Source organism: Lipophrys pholis, assembly GCF_963383615.2.
Source record: "Lipophrys pholis genome assembly, chromosome: 4".
NCBI lineage: Eukaryota > Metazoa > Chordata > Actinopteri > Blenniiformes > Blenniidae > Lipophrys > Lipophrys pholis.
The window spans coordinates 4,585,910-4,598,580 of record NC_137637.1 but is presented as its reverse complement, the minus strand read 5'-3'; the positions used below and the strand labels follow the sequence as shown (position 1 = coordinate 4,598,580).

General features: G+C 40.7%; 1 protein-coding gene across 1 annotated transcript; it reads right to left on the bottom strand.

Annotated features, from left to right (window-relative positions):
• Positions 1 to 5,152: 5,152 nt before the first annotated feature.
• Positions 5,153 to 6,518, bottom strand: LOC308109193 (G0/G1 switch protein 2-like). The gene is made up of 2 exons (XM_080462615.1): positions 6,446 to 6,518; positions 5,153 to 6,192 (listed from the first exon to the last, which is right to left on the bottom strand). The coding sequence occupies exon 2, from the start codon at positions 6,155 to 6,157 to the stop codon at positions 5,804 to 5,806; it is 354 nt and encodes a 117-aa protein (XP_080318741.1). The 5' UTR covers positions 6,158 to 6,192; positions 6,446 to 6,518; the 3' UTR covers positions 5,153 to 5,803.
• Between the last annotated feature and the right edge of the window lie 6,153 nt (positions 6,519 to 12,671).

The following is a 12,671-nucleotide window of genomic DNA, read 5'->3' as shown; positions in this document are numbered from 1 at the left end:
AAATGTACTTTGAATGTGACTAAGCTTTGTTAACTATGGCCGCCTGGACCTTTGGACTCTTTCAGGCCATTTTGCATGTTGTTATCTGGATTACTGTTATTGATGTACATTGTTAGAGGAAGAAAACATCCTCTGTCATGAAGTAAACACAGCTTCAACGCATGTGCTCTCTCTTTTCTTTGTCACAGAGACAAGCTGGTTCCTTCACACACTGACATGTATGCCCTCTGAACCCCAGAGGAGCAACACTTAGCAAGTTACAGGCCAATATCCAACCTTCCCTTTATTTCTAAAATCCTAGAAAAAGTGATTGCAAGTCAGCTATGTGACCATTTAAGCAAAAATTACTTATTTGAGTCTTTTTCCAATCAGGTTTTAGAGCTCATCATAGCACAGAGAGAGTTCTGGTCAAAGTTACGAATGATCTTTGTCCTCAGACAAAGGACTGGTCTCTGTTCTAGTCCTGTTAGAGCTCAGTGCTGCATTTGATACTATTGATCAGAACATCCTATTACATAGGCTAGAACACGTCATCAGGCTTAAAGGTTCAGCACTAAATTGGTTCCGATCATATTTATCAGACTGGTTCCACTTTATTTATGTTCAGGATGACTCTTCAGTCCAGATTGAAGTTGAACATGGAGTTCCATGGGGTTCTGTCATAGGTTCTATACTTTTTACTTTATATATGCTTCCTGTAGAGAATATTATTAAAAAACACTCCATTAACTTCCATTGTTATGCCGATGACACACAAATCTATTTATCTATGAAACCAGACGATAATAACCAACTTTCTAAACTAGGAGCTTGTCTTGAAGACATAAAGGCTTGGATGAGCCGTAATTTCCTGCTCCTGAACTTGGATAAAACTGAAATTATTATATTTGGCCCAAAACATCTGAGAGAGAAATTATCTAATGATAATAGTAACACTAGATGGTATTACTTTGTCCTCCAGTACCACTATGAGGAACCTGGGAGTTATTTTTGATCAGGATTTATCCTTCAACTCCCACAATAAACAAATCTGCAGGACTGCCTTTTTTCACCTACATAACATTTCCAAAATTAGAAACATGCTAATGAATAAAATTCAATGTTTCTAATATCACTCCAGGAAGTGACGTCAATGAACCCTAATGCTCAAACAGCAGCATTAAGCCAAGTCTCTGATGGCGTTTGTGTCCTTCAGGCTCGACACTGAAGCTGAATGAGCTACCGATGAACGAAAGAATCATCACTTTTGTGAGCATGTGACTATGTGGATGAGACTGGTTCACACACTTTCATGCCTTCCAAGGACATTTGTACTGACTTACATTCATCTGAGGTAGATTTCTTCTACACTCAGCTGCAACGACTTGCTGAGTCCTGACCACTGGAACATTTCTTTACCAAACATGTAAATAAACGCCTCTTGGATAGGTAAGTGGGCTGTTTGTCCCATAAGGATATAAGAGATTGTACACAGATCTGTCTCCAAAATATAAATATATATATATATCAACACACATGCACACTGTTCTTTAGTGCAGTTTTTAAAGCACGACACATAATTCCCATTTTACAAAGTGTACAGCCAAAGAAAATATAGAAGAGAAGACATCATGCAAGCAGATGAAAGACTCTTTTTAGATTTTATCTTTTGATGCTCAACTATATCAATGATTAACATGACCACAATCACACAGCACAGACTTTAGATTTACATTGTTTCAGATATTACTGATAACCTCAGTAGTTTTTTTTTAATCATAAACAATAATTACAAAATCTCACTGTGTATATGGTTAGGACACAAAGTTTAATAGAACAGACACAAGATGTCTGTGTGGTTTTGGCATTTCTATGAAAAAAAAATTCTTATTTGCAGGTTCTGTGAGTTTCTCTCGGATCTAGGATTGTGAAACCATGAAACACGTGTTGAGTTTATGTGTAGTCATGTTATTGAAGTGTTCGGTTTGGGTAGTTTATTGCAAACCGAAGAGGATGAAAGCTTTCCAGTGAACTCTTATTGTAGCATGAATAACTTTTGAAGACTTTTGAGTTTTTAGATATATCACACTCAGTATGACAGTAATGGCCGGTTTGGCCCGCGGAGAGCCTCAGTGATCGGCGCGGTGATAAAAGGAGGGGGTTATCTTTTCATCAATGGCAGCTCCTAAGCAGGGCTGTGCATTGACACTGGGAGAGGGTAAACGGTATTGGCTCACCTGATGAGCGTCCAGATCGATGATGGTCGCCTGGGAGACGCCTTCCACCCGCTCAAACAGGAACTGAAACGTGAAGGGCCATCAGTTTGATTCCTCTCCAGAAAAACAAGCAAACGTCTTCACTCAGAGGGACTCCAAAGAAAATCTTACAGCTCTGAAATATAGTGACTTTTAATGAAAAGACAGACGTTTCCAGAACGTGACACATTCACACCTGTGACTTCTTCAGTGGAAAGTATTAGAAACCTGGAAACCAGCTGAAGTGAGGTTGTCTGAGGTTGTCTCAGGTCTTTTATTAATTTAAATAGTGGAATTCCAGTCAAATTAACTCCCATCAGGACAAACTCACTTCAAGAGAAGTGTAATAGTCTTTAATCGGGAATTAGAAATGAACTTGTGAACTTGTTGTTGTGCTATATTGCACCAGTAGTAAGAGTATTTATTACTGAACCTTATATTTCTTATCTTGATGTGGATCAACTGTGCTGAGGTGAAGAATCATGTGAGTTCACAATAACACCAGATGTATGGTGACTTGAAGCTCTGCTGAGGAGTTTTATGTCATACACTTCAGTATTTTAGAGTTTATAATCTTCATTCAGCCATTTTCATATGTTGATCAGTTTCTCCTGACAAGCTGATTTTCTGGGGAAACCTTTAAACCAATGACTTAAAAAAACATCTTATCAATCCTTTATATTGCATAACAATGCATATTGACTATATAGTCATCTATCAACTGAAAAAAATGATCTATTCTGCCTGACAAATAACTGTTTAGGACCTTACATTAAAGAAGCTGCATAAAAAAGTGAATGTTTGTGTTGTTTCTTCATAATTGTTCCCACGCTCTTAGGGATTCAACTATTTGCTTTGAGTATTACGTTTGAATTAATAATTGTGTCGACCAAGTAAGAACTGAGCTCCAGCCAGTGATCTGTTGTCTTTAATTCTAAAACTTGTGTTGCTCTTATGTCACTTTTTTCCTATCACACCATTCAGTTCAATTAACAGGTATTGTGACTCTATTTTTAGCAAACAGCAGAGTCACTGCATCAATGTCTGCAACAAAACAATGATCTGTGTTTGCCTTCAGATAAACTAAAGATTTGATCAATCTGTTCAAACGTCTGTTGGCTTAGTTTCCAACCAAACTTCACAAGAAATTAGTTCTCCTCATGAAAATTGAAATCACTTCACATGATTTATCTCTGCTAATGTCATCATATGGATTATTCGTAGAGTTGAAGAAACAAAAAATGTGAGAATTTGATGTCATAATGCGAAAATATAGATTTGTTTTCCCCCATATTATTCAGACTCATTGAAGTCAGTTTCTCATGAGTCTATTAGAATGTAGAACTACTGAACACAAATATAAATTCCTCACTTTTGTTTCTCCTCCCATGTTTCATGAGCTGAAAGGAGAAGTGCTCACTAACTTACATTTCGACACATTTGTGAACAATATTAGAAAGAAATCATTTTTTGGTGAAAATAGAAAAAGTCTTCTGTGTTTGAGTTCAGTTCGTGAAAAGTTGTTGAGTGTCGTTAGACGCCAAACCAAGGCTGTCAGTCCTACCTTGATGTCCAGAGTGATGTGGTGGAGCAGTGGGAGAAACCTCCTCCTGTTGAGAAGAGAGAAATCCTCCGGCTTAGTGTGAGAGTCGGTACAGACACCGAGCGGGTCACTGCACATCTGAGGAATTACCAAGCCTGAAAGGCCTGGCCTGGAGGCAAGGACCCTATTGTAATTCTAATACACTCACTCAAACACTCACCAAATGTGGCACTCCCATCCAGACTGCCAAAACATTTAAGAAAATGTAAACATTAACCCCCAGAGTGCCAAAATGTGCTCTCGAGCGCCTAACCTTTGTTGTAGGTAAACTTTGGCTGTTTGTGCACTCATGCCTAGACAGGATCTCTGTCACGCCCTCTAGTGGTTCAATCTTGTTTAAAAAAAAAAGAAAAGAAAAACTCCTTTCATTACTGTCCCAGTTCCCAAAAAGTTTGGACGTCATGTTGCACAAACACAAACGAGCTAAAGGCATTTCACTGCTGAAGGTTTAAGGTGTTTCACACCCTGTTGGCTTTTCAGTTTACACTTCAGTTCCTACGAGATTATTACACTCCTGTCCTGTTAGATCTCATCTTTAAAAACTGTGAAGAGGCATCTCACAGTCCATCTTTCAGAGTTTTAAAATAGTTTATTTCAAACCAGTCTGATCATTTTTCCTCGTATCACTGTATGATACCATTTATCAGGAACTCCTACATTCCTACCTTTCACCTCACAGACTATTTGACACTGAAAGTTTTGTATAATTGGGAATATTTCTGTAAAAAGATTATAATATTTATGGTTTTTGCTGCATATTTGTAATAACAGAAACGGTGTTGCTTGTGTCCTTTTTCTTTTAGTTTCAGTTAGTGCACCTGGTGGATGCGTTTATTTCAAACTTCACACTGTATTTGACAATAAACAAGGACTTCATTTTTAACTTGACAGCCAATTTCATAGAATAAAGAAGTTCAATGAAGCCACAGTTCTTCTTTTTTGGAGGGGGGGTCTTAATATTATTCTTGTGTTACTTTTGTTGTTCTTATTCTTCTATAACCCTGTACAAGACATCCTGTATTACAATTTCTAACTTCTTTTCAGTTACTTTAGCTCAGTATCAGTGGTGGTCTGGTTTGTTTGATGGTTTGATTCCCCCTACTCTTTCACCTACTTGGTCTCAGTTCGTATCATATAAATAATAAAAAAAAATCTTGAAGCTAAATTTGAAGCTATAAATTCATCTGTGTGTGTGTGTGTGTGTGTGTGTGTGTGTGTGTGTGTGTGTGTGTGTGTGTGTGTGTGTGTGTGTGTGTGTGTGTGTGTGTGTGTGTGTGTGTGTGTGTGTGTGTGTGAAACCAGGTGGAGAGGACTTGGTAAACAAAACCAACTTTAATAATGACAAGGAAAAGCTCCATATACACTTCCCTCTTTTTCACAGTATGTGTGTGATGGCAGTTCACATACATCCATCAGACCACAGGTGGCGCTGCACAGCAGCTCGGGCAGCCACACAGACTCAGCATGGAGCTGTGTTCAGGGACTCCTCCCAGCACCCCCTCCGTCCCTCCTCTTTCCAGCCGTGCTTTGCAGCAGGTGATTGTGAAACAGCTCTTGTGGGCTCACACAGGGTTTTTTTCATGTTTTGTAACTGTGACTCACTCAGGAGAAAATGACCACTGCTATTGATTATGAAGCTGCCATCAAGTGCCTACGTGCTTTTATGTTCCCATAGAAGGTTAATAATCAAGGCTAAACCACTATGCGTTGTATCACTGACTGAATTGCATGCTGTCATGACAGAAGTGTTAAAATGGACCACTCCTCCATGTCCTGGGTCTTTGTGTGCACCCGGTGCATGAAGGGCTCTAAGACAGATTTCCCAGCAGACTAAGACACTATAAAGGAGCGCAGTGGCTGCACTCGTTTCTCTTTCTTCCTCCTATAAAGCTTCAGATTTGGTGCACATTTCACACTTCAGTCCTGCAATAAATATGCCGAGTCTTTGGAGGTCGACCCCGTCTCTTTAGGTGGCGTGCAGCCGGTTGGAAATGGGTCGCTGGAACGGAGTTTGCTTCTTGGTGAAGGTCATGGGTTGGCTACTGACGCTTTCCTCCTCCTCGTCCTTCAGCTCCTCCTCTGTCAGGCCACACAGGGTCTTGGCCTCCAAATTTTTCCTCTCCCGGGCAAACATGAGCAGCATCTCTGCGTCCAGCGGCTCGCCCGAGGAGAAGGGCTGACACACGGTCTCCACCAGGCCGATGACGGTCCCCATCACGGCGAACACGGAGCCCACCATGTAGACCTTCAGCATGCCCCGGTTGGGCTTCTGACTGAGCATTTCTTTGGCCAGGGGGATCAGCTCATGCAGACTCTCCATTTCCAGCAGCTGTGTTTCAGCACTTGTTTGCAGACCTGTGGAAAATCAAGCCAACACATTCTGCATGTAAATCTGGGAAACATTGCTTTAGATTCAATTAATTAAAGTCCTGAAGTTTGAGAAGTAGGAATGTTGCACATTACATCATTTTAAATCGCGATATTATGTGTCTGCTTAAGAAATCTCAGGTTTTAGAAATAAAGCCTGGGATTTAAACACACATCTGCAGTCTGATGTGGTTCTGCATTAACGAGTATAAATGAGTGTCAAAAAGAAGAAGTAACTTACTGTGCGGCGCTTTGTGGTTTGTTCAGCTCTCAGATCTCGTCGTCTCTCAGTTCCCAGTTTGTGGTAAGATCACACCCTCCTCAGATCTGCCGGTCATTTATAGCCCCGGGCGCGCCACCCACCCTGCTGAATATTCATGAAGCCTGAAGGTGAGCAGCAGCCGGCTCCGTGCCACCACCTTTGACCCACATGAGTTTAGTCGTTTACTATTATTGTGACTGTTCTGTGGAGAAGTGAGTTAAAACTCAGAAATGTAAAAATTTTTATGTTTTTAAACTTTGTCCAAACTAAGAACTAAGAACAGAGTGTGTAAAGTCAAACTTTAAAACTATCAGTATTCATTGCAGTCATGCTGCACATTGAGCTGAAAGTAGATCAGACTGCTTATACTTCATATATTAACAGAAAAACTGTATTTTACTCCATATGTGATGAGATCTGTGCACATAAAACCAGAGCACATTACAATTATGAAATTTCTAAATTGACTTATTTGTATAGGTAAATTCATTCTCATTTACAAGGAAACAAATTTACATAAGGAAACATAAAGTCAGAAGAAAATAAGACTATATAATGACATGTATACTGAAAGTGAAGTTGTTTAAGTTTTATATCATGCTCATAAATATTATATTGTAGAATAGCACTCCTAATTGGTGATGAAATGTGTAAAAATTATTTTACACTCACTTTCAAGGAAGAGAAATTTCTATGTTTAAATAAAATCTGTGTAATTTTGATTTACATTTTGTTTTGTTTTTTACAAGTGGCTTTTAATTGTTTTCCCCCTCTTTCTTTAAATGCCATATAAGTTTAAAAAAAAATAAAAAAATTTTAAAAGGCAGCTAAAACTTGTCATATTGCGGTGTTTGAAAGGTCAGAGGTGAAAGTTAAAAGCAGGCTGTCCGTGTGAGCTTTTACAGTGTTTCTCTTTGGCTCGGTGGACTCATCAAGGCCTTCCTGTTAGTGAACGACACACTTTATCACACTTGTTTCATCCAGAGAAAACTGGAACAAACACACTTTATTATCCCCTCTTCCTCCTGAAAACTAACTTCATCAGTTTGGAGATGTTGACTTTTAATCAGGAAACTTTTGAAGTGTGGCTGCCAATGTAATAGACGAGGCGCAAATATTACGATCCATGGTTTCGGTGCGTAACAAGTCCTGCACTGTTGGGAGCACATACACAAAAAGAACATCAAAACATGTGAAGCATTCAGGAATAGTGTGCTATGATGTCTGTTAACACTTTGGCAAATCAATTCTGCAAAAATCGCAAAAAAATGCAAAAAGATTTGCCTTTCAAAGTGGATCCAAATTTGTTGAAAAGTAATTAAAATAAACCTGTCCCTCCTTTACGCCATGATGCTCCGCCATACTTTCATCTGGAGATGTCATTTTACTTTAAAAGCGTCTCTGCATCTGCCCACTATTCACTTGTGAAATAGCTTTTTTTTTTTTAGCATCTGATTTCTGTCAGTGTGTTTTATCCTTGAAGCCTCTGTCATCCAACTTTACCTTTCACCTGACAACAACCAAACAACAACCTCATTTCCCCGTATTTCAACTTTACCTACACAAAATAATCAATGCATTCACCAAGGATGCCTTAAAGTCCAATTCAGACTCATTTAATTGTGATTCATTCTTAAAACTCTGCATGCTGAGTTGCACGTCCAGCTGATGAAACGACATCGGAGTGTTACTATTAGATGTGGTCCTATTTACTTTGTATATTTCTCAAGGACTCTGACAGCATCTGATAAAGAAGTACGAGGACGGCTCAGTCCGAGCTCGCGGCTGGCATTGGATACATGTTGTCCCCCCACTGTTTGTTGTGGTGAAGATGCATTGTGGGTAGTTAGAGGGGACCAGGGTCTTTCCTCTTTCAGTTCATGTCAGTCTTCCACATCCACAAATACCAAACCAGGGGAAAGGTCCTTTCAACTCCGTCAACCTGAAGTCGCTGCTGTGAACTCTGATCGGAGTGAAGTCAGATGATGCAGTACAAACTGACCATTCACACAAACATTACACACCTCGCATGCTCAGGACTGATGTGGAGCAGAGTAGGAAGTTCAAAATATTTGTTCTGCTTTGTCAGAAAAACACTATTCCCATAAACTGTGTGTGTGAGTCAGCTGCAGAACCCAGGACAGACGTGATTGACGGCACGGCTCTTACTGCACGAGAACAACTGTTAGCAGCTGCAAAACATTGTTTTTAAAAGTCAAACACTAAGACATTCTTTCTTCAGAAAGCTCAATAACTGTGAGGCTAAGTAACTGAAAACATGGGGTGCATATAAAGGAAACATATGAGTTTATGATGACCTGACAGCAGCAATTATTGTAACTCATTTGTGCTGCTTACAATCTGAGCTGGTTCAGGTCACTGGACCATTTTCTACTGAAGCTGCTGAAGGTTTAGACAGCTGGGACACCTGCACTGTACTGAGCTGCTCTCATCACTTCACCATTACATGTTACTAACATTCTCTCTCTCTCTCTCTCTCTCTCTCTCTCTCTCTCTCTCTCTCTCTCTCTCTCTCTCTCTCTCTCTCTCTCTCTCTCTCTCTCTCTCTCTCTCTCTATCTCTCTCTCTCTATCTCTCTCTCTCTCCTTCGTCAGTATACCCACTGAAGCAGAACATGGCCATAGTAGCTGCTTGGTCAAACAGTGGAGGTAAGAATATGGTGAGAATTATGTTGGTGAAGCAAAACAGGTTAGTTATAAAAAGATGTATTTCAAAGTGTTGCTGTCCTGCTTTGCCTTATGAAATAATGCTACATTAAAAAGAAGGGAGTGGGATTATCTCCCTGATTAACCAGAAACAAAGTATTATTCATTAAAGGTCACACAGTCTCCAGCACAGGAAAACATGCTGGGAGTGTTTTGTTTGTTTTTTGAGGCATCGAGGTGTTACAACATTGTAGAGTTTTTCTGAATCCTCTCCGAGACAAATTAAAAGAAAGTTTCCTGAATTAGCACTGCTGACCGCATTGTTCAGGAGGAATGTTTTGTAACTGAAATCTGTAAGGTGCTGAAAGTAGGTCGTAAAGCATACGTGTGCCCCGATGCTAAGCTTATTGTTTTAAAGGAGCTTTAGAGGGAATTTTTCAGTCTGAAGTCTTTGGCTCATGTTGAGCACGTGTGCTTGTTGCTGAGTGCGGATCCACATGTTAGTGAGCCGTAAGAGGCTTTGGTCCGGGTGTCTGAACAGAGGTGCTGTTGAAAGGTTACACACTAGGAGTCCAACAGGACCTTCAGCTTTTAAACACACTTTTTAAATGCAATTTGTAAATTGTCATCTCAACTGATATTGTGGGTTGTTTTTTTTTGTCATTTCAACTGAAGTTGGTTCCACTTAACTCAGACCGTGAACCTTCTGGTGACCTCTAGTGGCGCTGTTATTTATGACTGTAGCAATGTGTTGATACAGCGAGGGAAGTACGAAACAGGGGAGAGGTTTTAGTCAGGGGCGTATTGTGCAAGCCATTTGAGGACAGGTACACCACACAGATGAGGACAGGTGAGGACTGGTACACCTGGACAGGTAAGAACAGGTCCACCTGGATAGATGAGGACAAGCGAGGACAGGTACATGTGGACACATAAGGACAGCTTCACCTGGACAAATGAGGACACGTGAGGACAGGTACAGGTGGACAGGTCAGAACAGCTTCACCTGGACAGGTAACGACAGGTCTACCTGGATAGATGAGGACAGGTGAGGACTGGTGAGGACAGGTACACATGGACAGGAAAGGACAGGTCCATCCAGACAGGTTAGGACAGGTACACATGGACAGGAAAGGACAGATCCATCTAGATGGTGTGAACAGGTACACTTGGGGGTAAGGGCAGGTCTTCCTGGATAGATGAAGACAGGTGAGGACTGATGAGGGCAGGTACACGTGGACGAGTAAGGACAGGTCCATCCAGACAAGTGAGGACAGGTACACCTGGACAGATGAGGTCAGGTACTCCTGGACATGTAACGACAGGTTCAGTCCGAGCTTGCGGACAGGTGAGGACAGGTATACGTGGACAGGTAAGGACAGGTCCATCTAGACAGGTATGGACAGGTACTCCTGGACAGGTAAGGACAGGTCCACCTGGATAGATGAAGACAGGTGAGGACAGGTACACGTGGACAGGTAAGGACAGGTCCGTCTGGATAGATGAGGACAGGTAAGGACAGGTCCACCTGGATAGATGAGGACAGGTCCACCTGGACAGGGGAGGTCAAGTATGGGCAGGTACACCTTGACAGGTGAGCAGTCCGTCACAAGCCAGACAAAAACAACACCTTCACACCCAGAGGAAATTCAATCTCGCCAATTAACCTCAAATGCATGTTTTTGGAAGGAAAGCGAGAAAAGTCATGATCCGTTGGAGGAAACATGCAAACTCCTCATAGTATTTGAACCTCTCACTTTCTTGCAATGAAGGCACAAACCCTGCTGCCAAAGTCGGACTTTCACTCAGCTGTTAAGTATTTGACTTTACAACTGCACCCTGGGTATCCCCTGCCGGCTAAAACTGGCAAAAGTAGACAAAACTCCATTCAATTCATCAAAGTTCTTTCATTTCATGAATGAAACACAAGCTGAATTTTTTGTAAAATGTGTTAATATAGACCTTGTTGTCTTTACTTGTTTAATTTGTTTCCATTTTTATTTTGCTCTTTAGATAATAACTGTGAGTGAGAAAGACAAAACCTTTAAGTCTGTCTTTGTTCTCTTCACAGTGGGATTCATCTTATTTCATAGAGTAGACACAACATTCACTGAATTTATTGTATTTGAGGAAATCTAACACCCAATACATTAGATCTGATTGCTCTCCAGTACTCGTAAGTGACCTGCAATTGTCATTATCTTAAACTCTCTGTTCATGAGTGTGACTGTTGCGTGTCCCTCACCCTGACAGCAGTGTTACAGTTGTTATAACGGAGTTCTGTCACATACGTGTGCTGCTGTGGAGATTTACCATGATCAGACGGGAATTACCTGCTATCTGCAATATTTATTCTACAAAGTAATCTGACCTTTGTCAGTCTTTATCTGAGTATAAATGAACATACTGTTCCTTAACTTGTGCTGAGATCAGGTCTGACTGTTCAGGTCTGTAGTTCACACACTGATTTAAAAAAATAAAAAAAAAAGTATGAAGGAGGAGAGTAAAGGAAGTCTTGGCTTTTATAACTTTACGAGACTGCTATAACTTTTTCAACACATGTCTTAATAACATTTTGCCAATATTATATGTTATTAATTGATTTTCTAGTAATTAAGTTATTGAAGCAACAATAACAAAAAATCATTTTCTGAAGCCACAATGTAATAATACATGATAATGATAATGAAGGACAAAGTTGTCTTAATGTATTGGAAATAAATTCAACACTACAACACTCTTTCTCAGAGACAAATCAACATGTTGGTTAAAATGATGACATTATTTTTACAGTCTTGATGAGCGTGCCAAATTTGGTCAACATTTGAGCGTATTTAGTGGGTCAGATTTGGGCTCAATGAGGCGTCAGGAGTCAAAAAACAAGAAGAAAATACAATAGGGTCCTGGCCTTTCGGGCTCAGTCCCTAATAATAATAATAAGATGCTTCGACTCACTGCCTCATAAGTAGAATCATGGCTTTATTGTTTTCAATGTTTCTGGCTGCATCCTCGGCTCCTGGCCTGGATGTGCGGCTTGTAACATGTTTAAGTTGGAGACTTTAAGTAAGATCAGGACGGTTGGATTTTTCCAGAGTTTTCATTGATTCTTTACCCTCTGAGACAGTTTGTACTGGAGTGGATGCTTTAGTTTGTGACAGCAGGCTCGGGAGCCTTTCCACGGTGGCTTTGCATGTTCTCCCTGTGGTTGTTTGGAGATTCTCCAGTGAGTTTAATCTGTGACTCTCGTGGTTGGGATGTGGAGTCCCTCTGTGTTTTCTCTGTCATTGACCAAGAACCTGTCCAAATGGCTAAAGTGGAGTAATGTGGTACAGAAGATGGACGGATACTTCAGTAGCTCATACGTCTCTGCGTGCGTGTGTGTGAATCCACATCTCAGGTAATGGAAAGGTTTCAGCAGCAGAAACTCTTACAGGCGCATTGAGTAACATTGAGACTTGGTTATCAGTGATGGATTGTGGCTGTTCCTGGCTGATCTACGGAGCGGCGGTGTGTACTGGCTCCCCGTCACCAAGCAGCCG